Here is a 22195-nt window from a genome sequence, read left to right on the forward strand (position 1 = left end):
ATTTTTAGTATTATACGCATAGTATGAATGGAAAAACTAATGTGAAGGAGGTTAAACAACCTGCCTGAGATCATTTTGTTGCTTAGTAGAAGAGCAAGACATCAAATACAAGTTCATTTGAATACAAAGCTTGCAATTTTCCTTTGCAATTCTACATAAATTGCTTAGAATAATGCTCACCTGCTTGATCCTTGTCAGTAAATATGTCATCATTTCTACCATTATTATTTGTAGAAAAGGAGGACAGTTGCAGAATTAGTTGAAAAATCAATTGATAAATACATTCTGGGGACAATGTAAGTTAGTAGCGTACTTTTGAATAATGCGGCCAAAAGTTATCTGGAGTCATTAAAATATTGAAATCTTCTGAACTAGCACTTCTTGATCATTCATTTTAAAGTAATAAAAAAGAAGGATAAAAACACTTTCTGCACAAAGATTTATGTGGAGGTAAAAATTCAGAAATAATAAAATGCTTAAGGATCAACAATACTTCATTAATTAAGCTACACTATATTAACACAATAAAATATTAAGTAGTAATTTTAAAATAATAATTGTGGAGATAATGTAGCAAATGAAATCCACTTATGAAATATAAAAAGAAAATAAGTAATCTTGGCAAAATTGTAATTAAATATAATAAGTGGACTTAGAAAAGAAAAATGGAGCACCCCATTAGGGGTACGATAGAATGAAGTCTAAGTGAGTTTTTTCTTTAGTTTTTTTAAAAATCAGTTTTATGTTTTTCAATTCATAAAATTAGGGGATAATGCATTTAGGTGATTATCTAAATTATTCACAAATATATTTTCAAACATGATCATAAGTATACCTATTTAAAATCAAAATAATGTGAGCTTTAATTTCAGCTATTACAAAGAGAAAAATTAATAATACTAAATAATACATTTTCACATTTTACTTCTTTTTTGTCCAAGTTTATAAATAGGAAATTTTTTATCTTTAATTCTTAAAATAATTTTCAATAATCAGTAGGAGGAATACTATTTTTTATAAAAATCTATGATTAAAGCTAGATAATCATATGATAGTCTTTGAAGAATCTAAAGGCTTTTCTGACTTCTTTGTTCATTAATATGCCATTTAAAAACAAAATTAATAAAACTCTACCTTTTTCGGCTCCTCCTTACCCCTTCAATTCATCTTAGTTAATGTTAACAGAAAGATGAAGACTGTATGCATAGCCCACACCCTTTCTTTAACAGATAAAGATTGATAGAGATTCTAAGTGAGAATGTTGACCAAGACCAGGTCAGGAAGGGAGGTAGAAATTGTGTACCAACCTGTTGTTGAACTATTTTTAAAGTTTTAAAATACACACGATGGTGTATATTTTTAATGAGAAGACTCCTTTGAAAATCTTTACCCTTGAATGGATTCCTCTCAGTGGATCTAAGAGATCCATGATTGTAAGCCTTACCAATACTGACCTCTAAAAACTGTGTTGTAAATTGAACTATGAAACAATGTTTTTCTTATCTCTGAGATAGACCATTTTATACTTAATTAGGGTGCTTGAGTAGACTGTCTTGATATAGTACTGTTATGCCTACACATAAGTATCAGCAAAATAAATCATTTGTATATTTCTAAAACTTCTTTGCACTCAGATCTCACTTCACCAATTTCTTTCTGAGTCAGAGTTGCTGAAGCTGTCTTTGTCCACAGAAAATCATCCTCTGTGCCATAAAGAGTGCTGGTGAAGTTGACCAGATGTGTTCCATCCACTGCTGTTCTGGGATTCTTCCAAACTACTCACACCTGTTCTGCAGGTTTAGCTACCAGGGTTTTCTTGAATAGTACCAGATAGCCATATTTCTTCTTCCTCTTCTTTCAGGGATTAAAAAACTCAAAGAAACTCGGGACATCCTACCCCAAAATGTGCATTAATATACTTCTTATTTTGTACTAAAGGCTCTTGGAAAACAACCAATTCACAGAGAAGCTTTTTTCCCAACTCCTTTCATCATCGGAAAACAGTTGTCACCAGTCCCCTCCCTGAGAGTCTTATCAACCAGGAAAGACTGATTCATCACAGAAGAGAAGACAAGTAATCACTACACCCAACAAATTTTATTGGGGGCCACTCATCTTTCCTAAAAATAATTTACTCCCCCCAAAAGTTACCTACATTCTCCCTTCCTTTCCCTTATTAACATGTAAGTTCCAAACTGTCAGGGCTTTTTTCTCATATTAACTTTTCTCATGTAATACCCCTTTGCACTTAATAATAAAAGTTAATATATTTATATACCTTTTCTCATATTTCTCTACCTGCTGTCAATTTGTTTCATAGACTGAGCTATAGAACTCAGGAAGGTCACAAGAATACCTTGCCTCTCCTCCGATCCTTCTTGGTCCTTCCCAGACCACTATATACAACTGCAACATCACCATAATCACTGTCCTCTTCCCCTCATAATTTGTCTCTTCTTATCATCTGACATCAAAGCACTTCATTATTTATGTGTGTATTGTTTCTATATTCAATTGTTAAGTATTACTTGGGCAGAATTTTTCTTCCTCTGCTTTTTTTCCCCCATAGCATCTTGCAAACTGTATACTCCATAATAAGAATTCATAAGTACCTGATGAATGAATAAATGACTATTGATAGATTATTCACATAAACAGTAGAAAGTATTCCTAGTTCACAGGAAGTTTCCTCTCCTTGAAAGGCAGGGTATTCACAATGAGAGGCTGTATTTCCCTCTGAACCTTTTTCTATGATGACTTCCCCACACATACCACCACCACTTTTGGTTGACACAACCTCTTGATGGCTGTGTTAGTGTTAAAATGCACATAAGCAGCCACAGCTCTTGAACTTCTTGTGCACCATCTCCTTCCATCCTGAATAGCTTGATGGTAATATTGCTTCTGATCAGTTAGCCATAGGAATCTTTTCAAATTATTAAATTTTTCTAAACTCAAGGGTTTGGTTGTATTGTATGGACTCAATTGGATCCTAAATGTAAGCAGCTTAATATACCATCTAATGCATAATAAATGCACCATAAATATTAGCTATTATTGTTTTAATCTAAAAAACTTCAGGACCCTATTATAAGAACCTACATTAATTTGATCAAAAATACTTAAGTCTATTTGAAATGCATTATGTACAGAAAGGAGCACATACAGATTTATGAGACATGGTGCAATAAATGTTCATTGAAATGGGATAAATGTGGACTTTATCCCATTTATGTCTTCTAAACTAAATAGTGACTTAGAAAGTGAAAGACAGTTGGGGAAATAAAGAGTATAGTTCTGCTTTGGGTTTAGCAATGTTTAGTCATGTGTTCAAATAAGTTACTTATAAAAAGAATGAATAGCACACATAAAAAGAAGCATTTAGGCTTCTATCCACATTATTTCTGTGCCTGAAATGGTCTGGTTTGCTCCAACTATTCTTATCATTGGCTCCTTAGTTTGTTCATTATGTTATAACCTGTTTAGTGAAACTTCTCAGCTAACCTGGAAGGTGACACCTATATTGATAGATTATTCTCTAATATTGCATCCTGATCATTTTCATTAAAGCACCTTACATTTTGTAGTGATTCTTTTTATTTTATTTCTTATTTTGGTATGTACTTGTCTTTGCTTCTTTTCTCCCACTAGTGTATAATCCATTTGGGACAAGAATGAATCCCAACATTTCGGGCACCTACCAGAATGCTTGGCACAGAGATGTTTGTCAATTAATACTTGTTAAATGCATTAAAGAAATAATAACATCCAGCATAATGCGGTGAAGATTCCAAGAAATTCTTTGGAAAATATTTGGAAATGTGTTTAGCTATCATGTGCACAGATCTTTGAAGTCACAACAAAAATGATCATAAATAAATTGTTTATCCTTTGTTAATATAAAAATGAGCTCACATGCAATTAGATAGTTATTGGTAGCACAAACTAAGGGTTTGGGATTGGTAGAACAGAAAAACAAACACAAAGAATCCTGGATTCTGAGGAAATATGATTTGCCCTGGCTTTTCTTATAACTGTAATGATGGATGTCAGTGGACTCTCTTGATTTAATCTCTTCTGTGTTGAAAAAACTTTGGAATAAATCCTGAGAATCCTGTGATATTTTCTCCTGTTGCTTTGCTTTGTATTTTACCACTGCTGGTTTTTAACTTTTGAACAGTCTAAAGCGATGCCATTTGTCCTTGCTTCTTCTAAAATCCAGCAAGCAAGGGACTAGACTATATCCACTGATGTTTTCCTAGCCCCATTTTTCTATTGGCTCCCAAATTAGAAAGAATGCAAGGATAAAGAGTTGGTTATTCCTGGCATCTGAATTTCACAGAGAAGCCCATTCATATTTTACAGAAAAAAAGCCAAGAGGTTCTATCTTTTAAAACAGTTGATTCTGTCTGTGGAAATCAACATCTGCCCTTTTGATCAGTGTGTGAGTTCTGCAGAGATTAGCCCTGCTCACTACTGGGAAAAAAATTAGTAGCCATGTTCAGTCAAGAATAACACCCTGGATCCCAAATTACAGACCTGCATGCAGATTGCCCATAAGAACCTCTTCTGGAAAAAAAGGTAAAACAAAACCAAGTTCACTTTTAACTGGCAACACTCTGTTGGCAGAGAGAGCAAAGTACTGCTGGGTCTGTCATTTCCAGGGCATCCTTGGAATTACAATCTGGTGACTGACTATTTAAATATAACTCATGAAGGTCTGTCCTCCTTGAAATATTCAGTATTTTGATCCCCTGGTCTCCAGTTTCTAAAACCGTTCTCAGCTTCCACTGTTTCTCTATGAGCACTTATTGTCCTCAGTGACCCCTTCATCAGTGCTCTGAATTCTGGTGACTTCTTAACCTTTTTCAGATTCTCTATATTGAATAAATCTGATCATTCCCTTTGTTACTCCTGTTCTCATGTTTGTGAGCAGATCTAAGAAGGTTGCAAAGTTAAGCTCAGCAGCGGCTTCACATTTGTGGTTTTCAACCTCTGCTGGATCTCAGCCTTTACACTTTTTTAGATATGGCTCTAAGTGAATGAGTGTAGTATTTATTGAGGATATTTACAGGTGTCAGGTTCTACATCTAGCATTTTACATTCAGTCCCTGATTTAGTATTTCTGCTGTCCTGTGAGGTAGGAAGCAGGCCATCGAAAGTAAGGTTAAGAAAGAAGGGGTGAGTAACTTGTCTTATTTCTCAAAGCTCGGAAAGGCCCTTGAGAATTTACCTCTGGTTTCTTTGGCAGGCAATCCCCTGTCTTCAACTAAGCCCTGGATCTCCTAATCCCTCCATGCTGATAAAACACTGGCAAAGTTTGGGCCATGGAGGTGCGGGTAAAGGACTTTTAAAATCACATTTTTGAAAAATGTTGATTTAAAAAAAAAAAAAACCACATTAGCCTAATGAAGAAACTTCTCCTCACATTATTTCTCTCTAATTTTAAAATAAATGCATGTTTGTTGTAGGAAATTTTTTAAACTATGTAAATAAAAATAAAACAAAAATAATTCATAATTTCACTTCCTAGTGGGGACCACTATTAATATCTAGTTATTTGTAATGTTAATTAATCTAACATTTCTAAACAAAATAATTTAATTATTATATATATTTAAAAATGAATGCATCATATATAAAGGTGCTATCTTTTCTGAAATTATTATGTTACCATCTAGGGGTCTTGGGTTCATTGTCTATGCCCAAGAATGAATTGAAGAATAGGACACAGAGATAGCTGGAAAGCAGTAGGTTTATTGCAAAAGCTGAAGGAGCAGATTTCTTCAAAAAGAAGAGATCCCAGGGCCTGGAGGCCAGTGAGAAAATTTTGGCTTGTTCTTTTTATGGTCTCCTTCATTCTTTCTCTCCTCCCCTCCCCAAACAGTACTTTCTATTGTCCACACATCTATTTTAGGTTTTCTGTTGGATATCCCATTTAGAAGCACAAGTATAAACATATCTGTGTCATTGGGTCCCCAAATCAGACAGATATGTTTATACTCATTGACCTCATTGGAAGACCCTCTCCAGGCTCCTTTTGTCCAACCCTGCCTCCTGACTTCCTCACTTGTCATCTTGCCCTGGTTGCCTATGCCCTTTTACATCTCCCTCATTTATGCTGTCAGAAGTTTCTGATGCTAACTTTTATCATAAATGGTTTCATGATAGCATATTTCATCATATATACATATTACAGAAATGTAAGGGGCTTATTATTGTTAATTTTAAATCTAATTTTTTATATAAATTTTAAATTGTAACATGATAAACATAAGTATGATGCTCATAAACTAGATATTCAGATCCTTAATAAAATTTGAAGACTATAAACACTTCCTGAATCACACACTGATCCTTAAAAAGAGATGTCACTCACAGTACTGACCATGGAGTTAGCCTACATATTGATCACAAGGCGAATAGATATAATAACTTAGGCAGAATTTACCACGTGCCCTTGCCATTTTAAGCACTTTACCCATTCCACAGTTAATCCCTATAATCCATGCAGCAAACCTATGTGGAAGGCACTCATTACTTCTGTTTTACAGATAAGAGAGTGAATGCTGAGTTACTAGCTGAGGTACTAACAACAAACTGGTGAAGAGTGGAGCCACCACTTACTCCCACAGTCTTGCCTTTGTGTGTGTGGGCTTACCACTCTCCTACAGGAGCTTGTGTTTGCATAGAACAAAACATCACACTGCAGTCAGGAAGAGTCGGTGAGAACAGCATAGTTTCACATGGTAGATACTTCACAAATAATGTTGAACTTAAAAATACCAGAGAGATGTGTTGGTATGATTGAAAAAAGGATGCTATCAAAGTATAAGTCTATGCATTGCACGGTTTATTGCCATACAGGGAGAGCACTCCGGTAGGTTCATAATGCTTAATAAAAAGAACAAACCTCACAGGAAATACACTCTATAAATGAGGTTCCTTAACCACCTAGTAATTTCCAAAATTCTTAAAGTCTAGTTGTTCCATTAGGATGGAAGCAGGTCCCTTGGGAAGGTAAAATCTCATTAATGCTGGTGGTATACATTTATACAAGTGGTTCTCAGAGAGAAACTGGAAGGACCTACAAAGCAGAGATCTTTGACGATGTCTGAGGTCCCTAGATTCTAAAAGTCAGTGCCAGAGTTGGAGGCAAGGTTCATAGGTGAGCAGAATGCCCAAATGACAAATAGATAAGTAATAATAACTTAGGCAGTATTTACCGTGTGCCCTTGCCATTTTAAGCACTTTTCTCATTCCACAATTAAGTCATATAATACTTGCAACAAACCGGTGTGGGAGACACTCATTAGGGTGTGGCACTCTCACAGCCTAAGTTCTCAGTCTTCAGAGAAGTGGCCGATTGCAGACTTGTCACAGCATACTAGAAGAAGCCATTGACATAATGTAGCCTGCCATGGCCTAAACTCTCATATATCTAACAAATTCTTGAGTTCAGGTCAGTAACTCACACAGGGTGATCTGATAAGGCATGGTGTCATAGTCCTGAGGGGAGAAGCCACCCCTTGTTCTTGGCACAGCAAAATATATATCATATTCATTGGTAGTGGTAGCAAACTGTGTAAGAGTTTGGAATCATTTCACAGCTACATGACAAGAGCAAATTTTATTGAAGCAATCTTGTATAAAATACCATTGGTATAAATATTATACATACATAAAATGGCACCAGATAGTTTTCAAGGATAAACAAGTAGTTGATAAATGTATAGAAGTTGGAGTGGAAAGATTCTGATTACTGGTCCCATGACAGGGGAAAATTGATTAGAAAATGAATAGGTGGGAAAATAAAACAAAATAAAATTTAAAAGGCCCTTCATGAAATGAAAATGATATTATTCTATGAATTGAATAATATTGTTAACTCACACTTTTATACCAAGGTTAATAAGAACAATGAAAGTAATATTTACTCAATATCCTCTATGAGAATATAATCCACAATCACTTTAAAGAAGAATTCTCCCCTCTCTGCCATGGTGACATCTATATGCCATGCTAACTATGCAGTCAGCTCTTGCCTTCCAACAGCTGCAGAGACAGTGACTCTGTTCCATGTGGCTCTCCTCAACAGGAAAGGGTGACCTGCATGCCTGCAGAACTTGGAAAGCACCTCAAAATTCCTGGAAGGACTAATGAAACTTTCCAACACACTGAGAGTGGAATATTGTGACATGAATACGTCCTTCCCATTACTAAGTCAAACTGCACTTTTATTCCACCTTTCCATGATTTTCTTTGTGCTAGCTAATGAAGGTATTTATTCACACTCCAGTTGGCATAAGAAATCATTAAGTCATATTGCTAACTTTGCAGTTAGATTTTGTATATAGCAGGTCCTTTTACTTTATTCTTTCAATTTCCCTATACAAATACAGATTTTCTTTAAATAACTGTTGAAAACTAAGTTTTCTTTATAGAAACCGTCATGCTTTCCCTCTCATTTCCAGTTCCGCCATTGACCTACCACTTTTCAATTAATTTAGTCATTCTTCTCTCTTCACTTCTATCAAGGAGGTGAGTCTGTTTGCAGAATTGAGCAACTAAAGAAGTATTTCTGTGCAGTTCCTAGAACCAGTCTTTCCTGAGGAAACTGTTTCCTAGAGGAGAAAGACAAATGCTTAGTGACTATGCTATTTTTAGGGTTTCTCTTCTTCCTGGCTTCCCTCTCTATGACACACGTTCAAAGTTTCTTCTTTCCTTGTAACTGTATCTGAAAAAGCAAGGACTAACTCTATAAAATCTGTCTTTTCCACAGAGAATCTTCCAGAGGGTAGTATGACAGTTACAGATAGGGAAAGAGCCCCTCAGGCTAGGGCTGGATGGGCAGGTAAAGTTCACTGGTCCTGGGGCAGAGGCCAAGCAAGTCTAGGTGGCTCTGGTGGGTTAGGGAGGTGTGAAAGATGGGGAGGGGCTGACTCCTGGGACCTTGGACCAGGCAGATGTCTCAAGAATATTCCTTGGTTCTGAAACATGTTACCCATCCTTCTCCACTGCCTTATCTTCATCCCCATCATTTGGAATTCCTAAGATTTATCCATTTTCTATTTCTTCAGATTCTAAATGAAGCAAAATGCTCCACCAAACCAATGGCACATGCCGTGTGTTTTGTGCCTGTCTCAAAGTAACTTGTTACTTTATACAAGATTCATATACAAGAGTGGAATATTGTGACATGAATATGTCCTGCCCATTACTAAGTCCAGCTGCACTTTTATTCCACCTTTCCATGATTTTCTTTGTGCTAGCTAATGGTTTTTACTAAAAACTAAATGTCACCTCTTAATTTTCATATTTCCCCTTTATACATCATGTGTCACCTTTATTTCTTTGTTAATTCTAGTTACTATGGAGTTTTTCATTTTTTATCTTAATTTATAATTAATATGAAGAATATAATCTGGATGTAAATAATGTTATGGTTTTCTGGTACCAATTTATATTTACATTTGCTGTTAAGGCCATTGCAATAAATTTATATCCCCTATATTCTACTGATAGTTGTCCTTTTCTGTAGGAGACAGCTGTAACATTCTGTGTGCAAACTTATACGTGTCATGAGAGGAAGGAACCAGCTTTGTGCTTTCTCACAGGCCAACCTAGAAATTGGGAAATTGAGGACCAGTAAGTCAAGTGCAAGTCTGGGATCCTCTGAGATGGACAATTTCTCTCCCTCTCTTCTAACTCTTCCTCCTCCCAGCACTACCGGGTTCCACCCTCACCCCGCCCCCGGTCCTCTGACCGGGAAGGGCAGTGGGTACAGCCGGCAAGGCGACAGCTGACTCTCACGCACGGGTCTGCCACCTCCAGAGCTCTGCATCACAGCGCCTCCCAAGGGAGGTGACAACCCCAGCACCTCTCCGCCGTCAGTCTCAGGTGCCCAGCAGCATGTTTTCCAGCCTGCCGAGGTGGGGCGCCTGCAGGTTCTACGAGCCGATCCCAGGGGGGCTGGATACGCAGGTAAAGCTCACTGGTCCTGGGGCGGAGGCGGAGCAAGTCTTGGCGGCTCCGGTGGGGGCGGGAGTGGAAAAGGGGGGACGGGCTGGCTCCTGGGACCTTGGACTAGGCAGATGTCTCCGAGCCTTATTTTAGTGGTGCAGAGACAGACACATGCACACGCTCCAATCATGAGAGCTGAGATCAGTCCCCAGGACGGTGGGAAACCTGAGCCATCGTGATCTACGCCTTGGTGAAGAGACATCAGAAGAATAAGTGACTCATGCATACGCGAAAACAAGCGTTTGAGAGCACGAATGGGCTTTTCCTTGCTGAAGGGGTGGAAGCCCGTGGGGAAATTCTACAACCAGGGGCTCATCCCACGAAAACCGCGGGAGCCATTAGAGATAAATACTCAAGAGAACCCTGACTTGGGTATGGGGACACTAGGGTCTGGGACAAATCCAGAAACTGTAGACACTTAATGGTGCTTTGCTCTACCCCATAATGAGTCATTCTTCTCCCACAATAGGAGTCATGTGCTAAGGCAGTAGCCCAGAGAAATGAAACCTTCCGTTGTGAATTAGGAGAGATTTGTCTAACAAAAATTGCATTCGTTTCATTATTATCACTATATAAGACGTGGTCTTTAAAAATAGTCCTTCATACAAGTTGTTCAATAGTTCTAACGAAAAACAAATAAAGAAAAAAGAAGAAAAAAAAACATTTTGTGGAACTCCTTTTAAAACTTGTCTTTTGTTATAATTCCAAAATTTAAATAAATATAACAGCTATTTTTCTTACTATGTATAAAATGAAACTATAAAAAAAATTAAAAAACTAAAAAAAAGTTGCATGTAAACTATGCTTTTAAAAGTTTACATAACAGAGGGGTCAATAAGCCCTTAAAATATGGAAAAGCCCCCTCAAGACAATATGCCTTTTTCATCTTACAGTAGAGAGAACAGGCTCAATCAGTCAAATTGTTTTAATGTCATTACTGAACAGCAAAGTTGCCAAAAGCCTTAAATTACAAACTTACATAGTGGGAAATTATAAAACTCAAGCAATTTCCTCATCAAAAATTCCACTGTGCTCTTCCTCTAGAATTCAAATAATGTTTATTTTCTTGATTGTTTTTCAACCTTGATAGTCATCACAGATAAAAAAAAAAAATCTGCTTGAACAGAATAGAAAATGTCCATTTTAATTATATTATATAATGCAAAAAATTTTTAAAGTTAATGGCTTGAAAGCATATTGAAGACCTTACATGATTACATTCATGGTTGAGACAATATTTTTGAAATAATGAATTTTAGTTAACAAATCTCTTCCTAACCTATAAACTAAGAACATGATTTTGTGATTCAGTAGGGCTGGCATGGTGATCTAAGACTAGAATGCTTGTAAATATTTTTAGTTGATAGTAACTAACATTTATTTGTTTGTTCATTCATTCATTTATTCATTCATCCAAAATATATTTATTATGAACTATGTTCTAAGAAAAAAATAGATATCCAGAGTGAAATTTAATGTATTTTCTGTCCTCCAGAGATACTGATTATACTAGGAGAAAAGCACATTCTATAAAAGATGACATTCTGGGAGGATGGGGTGAACTTTAGTGAGTGCAGATCTGAAGGAGCCCTCAAGTCCTCCCTAAGGAGTACGTTGAGATTTCCTTGATGACACAGAACCACCATGTGAATAAGAGAAGAGGAAAAAACAGTTGGGCACAGTGGCACACCCCTGAAATCTCAACAGTTTGGGAAGCTGAGACAGGAAGATCCTAAGTTCAAAGCCAGCCTCAGCAATATCCAGGCGCTAAGCATCTCAGTGATACCCTGTCTCTAAATAAAAGTAGGGCTGGGGATGTGGCTCAGTGGTTGAGTACTCCTGAGTTCAATCCCTGGTACCACCCCCTTACCCCCCCCCAAAAAAAAAAAAAGAAGAGGAAAAGCAAAGGCAGTAAGTAAATCCTGAACAGGACTAAAGTGCAAGGGGAGGTGAGTGGAACAACATGGGATGGAGCAAAGGCCTAAGTCATAGAAAGTAGTATGTGACAGGTATGGAGTTGAGAGTGTGGAATGTAGGAATAGAAGACAGAATGGACTATCTAAATTAGATCTAATTTGTTAAATTCTTAAAAGGTCTTGCGCCAGTTTCTTGAAGTCTGTGTGTTATTTTCCTTGTCTAAAAACATGGCAATCAGAAACATGTTTCCACCACAAAGGTATTTTGTATTTAATGAGAGAGAACATTTTGTACAGAATCTGATACATAGTAAGTTATTAAAAACATACCTCTTTTTGATTTCTAAATGCTTTCCCTTCTCTATGAGTCTGTACTTCCACTTTCCCACAACTTTCTTTACTTTTAGATCTTTTGTACAACACCCTCAAAGGAAATTAGGGGATATGAGATATTAAACCTAGCAATCAGTCACACAAACCCTATCTTTGTGAGGCCACATCTCACAAAGAAGATGAGTAGACATTTTACCAAGTGCTGGATCCTGGTTATGCTATGGCACAGTGGGTCTAAATAATTTGTGTATATCAGCTTTCCAGGAGTGTAACAAATTCCTAATCTCAAGAAACTTAAAAAGAGGCTCAGAGTTTAGGAGGTTTCATTCTATGACTGGCTCCTTTGCTTTGGGTATATGGCAGCACGGGACATCATGGAGGAAGCATGTGAAGGAGGATGTCCTTTTACCTCATGACTTCCTGCAAAGGAGACAAAGAGGAAAAGGTTGGGTTCCATTATCTGTGTCAAGGGTATACCCTTAAATGATCTAAGACCTTTGATGAGGCCCTACCTCTTAAACATTTTCATTACCTCTGAACAGACATTAAAAGGACATTCGAGATTCAAACTATAGCATGCTCTTGCTTCTCTGCCATAATCCAGAAATAAGAGTGCCTCCAGTCAAGTGAAAATTGCCCTTAAGTCAGCAGTGTTTTGTTTATGAAATGCCTACTGTAAGTCCTGTTAGGGTCTGTAAACAAGTCAGGATGGCGCCTGGCATTTTGCCAGGGGGAGTGGTTTGTGAGGTGGTGCCAGCGAGCCATTAAGTGTGGAGATTTCTTATTGGTTGACTGCTGTAACTAGTTTATGTTAATTAAGATAAGCTGTGTGGAATGTATAAATACCTCTGTTGTCCTACAATAAACGGCTCCTACTCCTGCTGTATCAATCTACACAAGTTGCTTGTCACCCCCCAGTTATTTTGCTGCAGCCGGACTGCGGCAAGTCCAGTGATAGAGAAGTACAATGGATAATCAAACGGCTTAGAAAACAAAGGCCTGTGCAAGCTTAATAAGACAAAGGCAAAGAGACACCAATTGGGGTCAAGCAGATCTGGAGATTAGAGATGTGTGAGTAAGAAGGGGTAAATTAGAAGGACTAAAAAAGAAAATTGAAATGTAATCCCACATGTTTCTATATAGAAAAATAGAAACATGTTCTATATGTTCTATTTTTCTATATACAAGTTGCAATGCATTGATATTTAAATAATAAACTCAGTGAAATCTACAGTATGAATTCAGTAACTAACTATTCCTTGAAAAATTATCCTTGATGCTTTGTAAGAATTAAGCATCTTCACCATTATTTTTTTTTAACCTAGCTTCTGTTCCTTCTCAGACATTATATATACTTGGACTTTTCCTATGATAAATTCAGTATAAGATGCCAGGTCCACACTTAAGGAGGTTGTTTACCAGAGTAATCAGTGGGCCTCATATAAGATACTACCTGGAAAATTATTCTAAGGGAAATGTCAAGTCAAATGCTGAGTTCTAGTCTTCTAAAGTACCTATCTGTGAAGCTTTGTAAGACTTAGGTGCTTAAAACACAACCCATTATACTTAGCTGATGACTTTGTGGATCCATTGGGCTGTGTCCTGACTTGGATCAACTTCTCTGATACCTGCTGAGCTCCTACTCATCTACAGTTCAGCTAGCAGCTCAACTGATGGCTGGATAATGCAGCCCCTCTTTACCCACGTGCCTGACAGTTTTCAAGGTCTTGGGCAAAAACAGATGTGGTAAGGTTTTGAGTTTAGAATTAGAGCTCTTTCAATGTTGCTCCCGTGGCATTTTCATGATCAAAGCAACATTGTCAAGACTCAACAGATGGGAATTAAGATCTACTCAGTGGAATAAACTGCAAAGAATTGTTAGCCATTTACAATGTGCCAGACATGTACCTGTTTGGGAGGTGGAAGAGATCCTTTCATTGACAGTGAATTATCAAATTGATAACTCCCTCTGACATTTGGATATATGTCACAGATTTGAATTCCAGGTTAATTGGAGAATTTTAACAATATTTCCCCAATAACTTGTGTATTTGTTTTTTTTTAAATAATATAGTTAATAAAAACAGTGATGGCAATATCATAATTCATGTTATTGAGTCTTTGTTTGGGGCCAAAATTGTGATAAATGTTTTATAATCACCATTATACTTACTTCTTACAAAAATCCTGAGGATAGATACCATTTGGAAAAGTTTTATATAAATGATTTTTATCATTTACTATAATGCAGAAAACAGATTTAAAGTTGAATATCATGTTTTCCCTTCATGCTCAGGACATCTTGCTGTATGGGATGGAATTTTTTCTTTTCTCTCTTTTAGGTTCAGAATTTTTAAAATATGGTAAACTCTTTGTTTGAGTATGGAATCCAAACTGGGTTAGAGAGGATCAATACAAAAGTTGTTAAACATGGGACAATTTTTAAGAATCAAATTTAGCTTAGTGATTGATCAGATTTACTTTTTGAAATACAGATGGATGCTGACTCTAAAAATGTAAAAAAAAAAAAAAGTCAATTTTGAAAGCTTCCTTTTAAAAATCTCTCTTCTCTTCATTGAACCCACTAAGTTAATGAGAAAAATTTTAGGGAAATGTTTAACTTTAAAATAATATGTAATTGTGATAATTACATGATTGCGAATGCCATTATAAAAATATATAATTAAGTGCTTATACAGAAGTATGCCAAATACCTATTGTCTTTTTTCTGGTCTTCAGAAAAAAATGAAAACTATATTTTTAAAAAATTTTTTTTAGTTGTTGATGGACTTTTATTTTATTTATTTTTATATGTGGTGCTGAGAATTGAACCCAATGCCTCATGCATGCCAGACAAGTGCTGTATCACTGAGCCACAACTTTAGCCTGACAACTATCTTTAATTTAATAATTATAAAATGTGTGTATAAGTCAAAGTATGTATGTATAAATGTTCATACACACATAACTATCATAAGTATATATTATAGTGCATGCTATTATATACATGTATATGGACATATACAGAGAGAAGAGTAAGTTTTAGAAATTATCATCTATTCCAACATCATTTACTCATATGTAAATGGTCATAATGTTGGTGAAAATCTTAAAATTCCTTTACTCCAATAATCACCCAGGAATATATTCGCTTAACTGTACTCCTTGAAGATTATGAAATCAATGTATCTTTAACTGTTAGTAAAATAACTTATTTAATGTTTACTCTTCCACCTACTGACCAAGATACAGGCTGAGCTTCCTTAATTCAACAGTCTAAAATCTGAAATACTCCAAAATATGAAACTTTTTTTAGCACCAATTTGATGCCACAAGTGGAAAATTTCACACCTGACTTCCTGGAATATACTGTAGTCAAAATGCAGGCATACTAAAAGCATTGTGTAAAATTACCTTCAGGATATGTGTATAAGGTAAACATAAAATATAAAAGAACTTCAAATTTAGATTTGGGTCACATCCTAAGATATCTCATTATGTCTATGAAAACATTCCAAAACCTTAAAAAAAATCCAAAATACTTCTGATCTCAAATATTACAGATAAGGCTTATACAACCTGAATTCCAAATGAAAACTAAAGGCATTAAGGATGTGCTCATTATGTTTTTCATTTTAGAAATGCAGTCCAGAGAAAAGTGCTTCATTTTTCAGTAAAGTGACATACTCCTGGTTTAGCAGGTAAGAATTATACTTACTTATTCGCAGCATGTGGAGATAAGAACAATTCCAAGGGAAAAGACACTGGAATGCTATTCCTTTATTTTAAGTATGAATATTTTTACAATATGTCATTGTAACTTTCTTTTCATGTCACCTACTACACAGAAATCATAGGTAATGACAATAAGGCTATCTCTTTTTAGGAAATGTGTCCTGTGAGCACTAAGGAGGGAAAGGAAAAAGGAACCTTTTCTTAACATCAAGTAAATGTAATACATATATATGTATATATATATATATGTATATATATATATATATATATATATATATATATATCATATGTATGTGTGTGTAAATGTATGCATGTGTATGGAATTCATCCATTGGATTGGTACCCAGGTAGGATCAAGTATGTGTTATAAGTCAGTTTCTTTTGAGTCCATGTTTTTTTTTTTCACTTATGTCTTTCTACTCTTAACTAGGAGTGGTTTCATATATGCTTATATATTCTACTATAAAAACTCATACACGTACATACATAAGAAATCATTTCTGTAAAATACTGTGCTTTATCTCACAGAGTAATTAATCTGTATAGTACAATGAGAGCTCAGAAGTTCTTTTAGACACACCAGTATGATCTCTGACTTTAACACAGGAATGAAATCAAATGAGAAATGTTGACTTTCTTATTTTATAAATTCAGAAGATTTTTTTAGAAATATATTTCTTTCTCACTCTTAAGAGAAAGTTTCTGATAATATGAAATTAAATCTACCTTGTTAACTTCATTTACCCTGCTTAGTAAAAACAAAACTCAATTTTTATCTACAAATATTTTCTCAAGAGTAGATGAATCCTTAAAATAATTGAAAACTAGTTGACTTGATATCTGCTAACCTTTAAAAATATAGGGATAAATAATTTAGTTTCTGCTTTCTTGGAATTCATAGCAGAATTAGAAAGATTAAAAAATAAATCATCAATTATCAAAGGTAACAAAGATGTATCAAAAAAGCAACATAAATAAGATTAAGAAACACATTTTCAGTAGAGTCATCTAAAAAAATTTGCACTGCTTTGAAATGTTTCATGAGTACATGTATCTTAATTCAACATTTAAAGATGTGTAGGAGTGAATCAGGTTGCATTCCAAGTTGCCACTTGCAAGCCACAGAAAGAAGAGAGAACTGCCCCTTCACACCTTGCAGGACATTAGAGTGGCATAAGACTAACCCAGAGGGAGAGATCATGAGACTTTCTTTAGAACATTGTGAAGGGAATGAAAAGACACTGGAGAATCATAACAGAAGAGTGATGTGATCATCACCTTTGCAATTTTGGAACATCACCTTTGCAATTTTGTAGAAAAGGTGTATAAGAGATAGAAATGGAGACAGGAAAATTTATAAAGAGTCTCTTTGGGTGTCCTGGGAGATTTATGGTCACATTTTGAAATAAGATAATGATAAAGGTGATAAAGAGGAAGAAACTATTTAGAAGATTTATTTAGAAAAGTGTGGATTGGATGAGATTATTAAAGGACTGGGAAAAATGTAGGTTAAATGCCAATTTCTAGTTCAGGTAACTGTGAAGTTCCGTTGTGGTGGGGAAAAAAAAAGTAGGCTCAGATGGGGGAAGTTTTACTCTGAGAGGCATGAGAAGCATCATTTAAACAGGTATTTGGATATGTGGTCTCTAGTATGGATTTGGGAGTCACTTATTATAGGTCAGTCGCTGAAACCATCGGTATGAATATGACCGTCAAGAAAGAAAATCCACTGAATACAGATGGCCTGTTAGGAATCCTTCATTTTTAAATGAAGAGAGGAGTTGTAGTCAGTCTACAAAGGAAACTATATACAGGTATTCACAATGTAAGAGGAATATCCAAGGACAGAAATATGATTAACAATTAAGAGAAAAGGAGCTATCATAAAAGGAGAAAGATAAGCAGATGTAGCTCAGTGGTCATGTGTTTAGCATGCATAAGGCCCTGCATTCAATCCCCACCACCATCAAAAAATATAATAATAAAACAAAATGTTCAATAGAGCTAAATGTTAAAAAGGGAGTAAATTAAAATAAATACAGGATACTCTTCCTTAAATTTGGCAACCTTAAGATTAGTCTTTTTTTTTTAAATCAGGTTAAGTAGAAAATGTATATACTTATGGGCAAATTCCAGGTAGACAAAACTGAATTATGGTAGGAATTCCAAGTTATATCAACCTAGGAACCACTTAAAGAGTTTGGCAAAAAAATTTATGCTAATACAATTAAACTACATATTAGGAAGAAAAACAATTAGGTAGAAGTTATAGTAATATGTGCTTATGTGCTATTTACAGTTAATGATTTTTGACTTTTCAAATTCACATATGTATATAAATGTTTTCCAAACCTGCATTCTGTTACATCTGTGAATTGAGAGAAAGAGTACTATTTATTGTGATTTTAAAAAATTGGGATCATTTTAAAGTTGTAGATATCAAAGAATTTAAATTGTACAGATTAAATTAATTTCAGTCAAATATAGATTTAAATTTTTATTACCAAACTATAAAATTGTATGTAATATTTAATTTTGTGAATACCATTTTAGGATTCCTAAAGCAAGAAACTGAAATTAAGTGTAAGCATAACATTTTTGTAAATGCTAATATTTTGAAATCCATATCTTAAGTTAATTAAACATACCAACATGCTATAATTGCTGACTATCATATTTATGTTATTTAAATTTAGCATAACAGAAGTAAATACAAAATATTTTTATAGTATGCTATTATTTGGAAATGTCGCTGGCTTGATTTTTTATTTGATGGTTAGACAATTGCAGTTGGAAAATAACTGTTGTTTAATAGGAGACTCAGAATAGCTAAAGCAATCCTTAGCAAGAAGAATGAAGCAGGAGGCATCACAATACCAGACCTTAAACTATACTACAGAGCAATAGTAACAAAAAAGGCATGATATTTACACCAATATAGACTTGTAGACCAATGGTACAGAATAGAGGACACAGAGGAAAATTCACATAAATACAGTTATCTCATATTAGACAAAGGTACGAAAAGCACACTAGAGAAAAAATAGCTTCTTTAACAAATGTTGCTTGGAAAACTGAAAAACCATATGCAGCAAAATGGCCCCTTTTTCTCACATGCACAAAACTCAACTCAAATTAAACCAGACATCCTGCACCTAATAGAAGAAAAAGTTGGTCCAAATCTTCATCGTGTTGGATTACACTCTGACTTTCTTAATAAGAAAGACTTCTATAGCACAAGAAATAAAATCAAGAATCAATAAATGGGATGAATTCAAACTGAAAAGTTTCTTCTCAGCAAAACAAAGAAACAAACAAAAAAAAACAATCTGTGATGTGAATAGAGAGCCTTCATCTTGGGAGCAAATTTTTACCACATGCACATCAGATAGAGCACTAATCTCCTGGATATATAAAAAACTTCAAAAATTAAACATAATAATAATAATAATAATAACCCAATCAGTAAATGGGCCAAAGATTTGAACAGATACTTCTTAGAAGATGATATACACTCGACCAACAAAGACATGAAAAAATGTTCAGCATCTCTAGCAATTAGAGAAATGCAAATCAAAACTACTCTAAGATTTCATCTCTCGCCAGTCAGAATGGCAGCTATTAAGAATACAAACAACAATAAGTGTTGGCAAGGATGTAAGGGAAAAGGCACACTTATATATTGCTGGTGGGACTGCAAATTAGTGCAACCAATCTGAAAAGCAGTATGGAGATTCTTTGGAAAACTTGGAATGAAACCACCATTTGACCCAGCTATCCCACTCCTTGGGTTATACCCAAAGGACTTAAAAACAGTTATGTAGCCGTGTCCATATTTATTGCAGCACAATGCACAATAGCTAAACTGTGTAACCAACCTAGATACCCTTCAGTAAATGAATGGGTAAAGAAATTGTGGTATATATGCTCAATGGAATAATACTCAGCATTAAAGGAGAATAGAATCATGGCATTTGTATGTAAATGGATGGAGTTGGAGAATATTATGCTAAGTTAGCCAATCCCAAAAAAAACAAAGTCTGAATGTTTTCTCTGATATGTGGATGCTGATCCATATTCGGATGTGTGTGGGGTGGGTGCATGGGAGGAATGGAGGAACTTTAAATAGTGCAAGGGCAAGGGAGGGGAGGGAAGTGGGTATGGTGGGAAGAAAGATGGTAAATGAGATGGACATCATTACCCTAACTAAGTACATGTATGAAGACATGAATGATGTGACTCTACTTTGTGAACAACCAGAGACAAGAAAAATTGTGCTCTATATGTGTACTATAAATTGAAGTGCATTCTGTTGTCATGTATAACAAATTAGAATAAATAAATACATTTAAAATTTAAACAAAAGAAAAAGATCTATTGTTTAAGAGAATGTCCTTCTGAAATCATTGTTTAATTATATTCTTGTGTCTGGTTTTCAGTTGCAAAATAAAGTCAGAAATTATTTCCTAGGCCAACTTTGCCCAAAATTATATGAATAATTCAATTAAAAATGAGCTCAGACAATACATTACTTAGGAAATAATATGCTTATGAGTCTTAATTCCTAAGGTAGTAGCAATCTAGATCATTTTGATGATCAAATAATTACCAAGCCTTTATTAGAAAATATAATCTGTCTTTAGTGTATAATGATCAGGGTCATGGAATAATCCCCTTGATATATGTGGAAAAATCTAGTTAATGTTTTTATGGGTCACAGTTGGGTCATTATTTTAACTAGGCATACATTCTCCAATATGTCCTACCTTTTATTCACACATTAATAAAATGTGTACATTAACTGGCTTTGTTTCAGTCAATGATTTTTGGACAGATTGATTCATTCCTTTTCTATCTACTCAAAAAAAGGGACAATCACCCCTTCCCAGAAATCTTTAAAAGGTGACTAATAGTAATATAAATGAAAATGTTCTCTGTTCTTGTTTTGCAAGTATTCAAATTTATTCATCTACAAAATTATATTTTGCCGCATCTTTCTGATTAAATGACACTTGTTAATATTACATATGTTCAAAATTCTGTCTATGATGACAAAATTAAAAATGGAGTGGTGTTATCACATTTCGAAGCAACTGTCTGACTTTTGTTAAAGTAGCATTAATTTATTCCACATAGAAAAAACTGCAACCTGTCCCTGGAGTTCATGGTGTTTAACCACCTGTAAAAATGGAAATGCATACTGCCCTGTCTGCTTTAAAGAGTTGTGAGGATTAGGTGAACTGAAATGAATACCCTTTGAAGAGAAAGAATATTCTAACAAATACTAGATGCACATTGGAATCTGATAATTGCTTTGAGAAGAAGGTCCACAAGTTGATGGGATCCAGCAAATGCAACATTTCAGTCATGGAGAAGGTCAACTATTGATCCTAGTTGCTTCCCCAAAAGCTCCCTCAACATTTAATATAAAGAAATACCACTTCTACACTTCCTCTTTTTCCCAAATTCTTAAGTGGGAATATAAGACTGCCCCATGTGATCAGAGTCTTAAAAGTTTATCACAGAGAACAAAAGATGGGGAGGGAGCACACACCTGGGAGAAAGGAAGTCAAGGTAGCTAAATTACAGAACCATGAAAATCACAATCAATTCAGCTGAAGTGTCACTTCTAGATACTGCATTATTTGGAGACTCAGCATGAAAGCTAGGGGTCACTTATCCCTGAACCAAAACCGCTGAGTTTTGCACAGTTCTATCTCAAAATGCTGAGGCAGTAAATGTTATTAAAAATGCTTTTCTGAAAAATCAATGTGATCTTATTTTGAAAATGAATATTTATTTTATGCAATGGAATAGAAGGACTTAATATGACATGAAAGGAGTTTATTGCTTAATATGTTTTTAAAAGTGCACTTCAGGAAAATGTCCAGCATATTTGAGCCAACAGAAACATGATTACTGATGGTACTTTCTTATTACATTTGGGCCTTTTTGTTAAATAAGGATTGTAGTATGTTACTATGTATTACAATAAAAGTAAAATTGAATCCAATGGAGAATCCAGTTACCACAGGGTTTAAATTCATCCCAGGGTCAATCAGTTGAGATTTTTCAGTAACAATGAAAATGAAGTAGACCTAGTTGGAGTAGTATAATAGTTTGCTATGGTTTCTTGGTCTAATGCATTTTATAATTGAAGGAACTGAGGCTAGAGAGTTGGAAGGATT

The 22195-nt window shown here is 35.1% G+C and overlaps 1 protein-coding gene across 1 annotated transcript in view; it reads left to right on the forward strand.

The window, feature by feature from the left end:
- Positions 1 to 9856: 9856 nt before the first annotated feature.
- Positions 9857 to 22195, forward strand: part of LOC308653968 (multidrug resistance-associated protein 1-like) — a gene marked incomplete at its 3' end in the record, with an annotated part of 95598 nt that continues 83259 nt past the window's right edge. Inside the window, exons 1-2 of the mRNA XM_081302737.1 lie at positions 9857 to 9984; positions 15912 to 15973. Coding sequence (XP_081158863.1) covers positions 9913 to 9984; positions 15912 to 15973 — 134 coding nt within the window. The 5' untranslated portion in view covers positions 9857 to 9912. The remainder of the gene's footprint in view (positions 9985 to 15911; positions 15974 to 22195) is intronic.

The sequence above is a fragment of the Spermophilus citellus genome, assembly GCF_964194105.1.
Source record: "Spermophilus citellus genome assembly, chromosome: 7".
Classification (NCBI taxonomy): domain Eukaryota; kingdom Metazoa; phylum Chordata; class Mammalia; order Rodentia; family Sciuridae; genus Spermophilus; species Spermophilus citellus.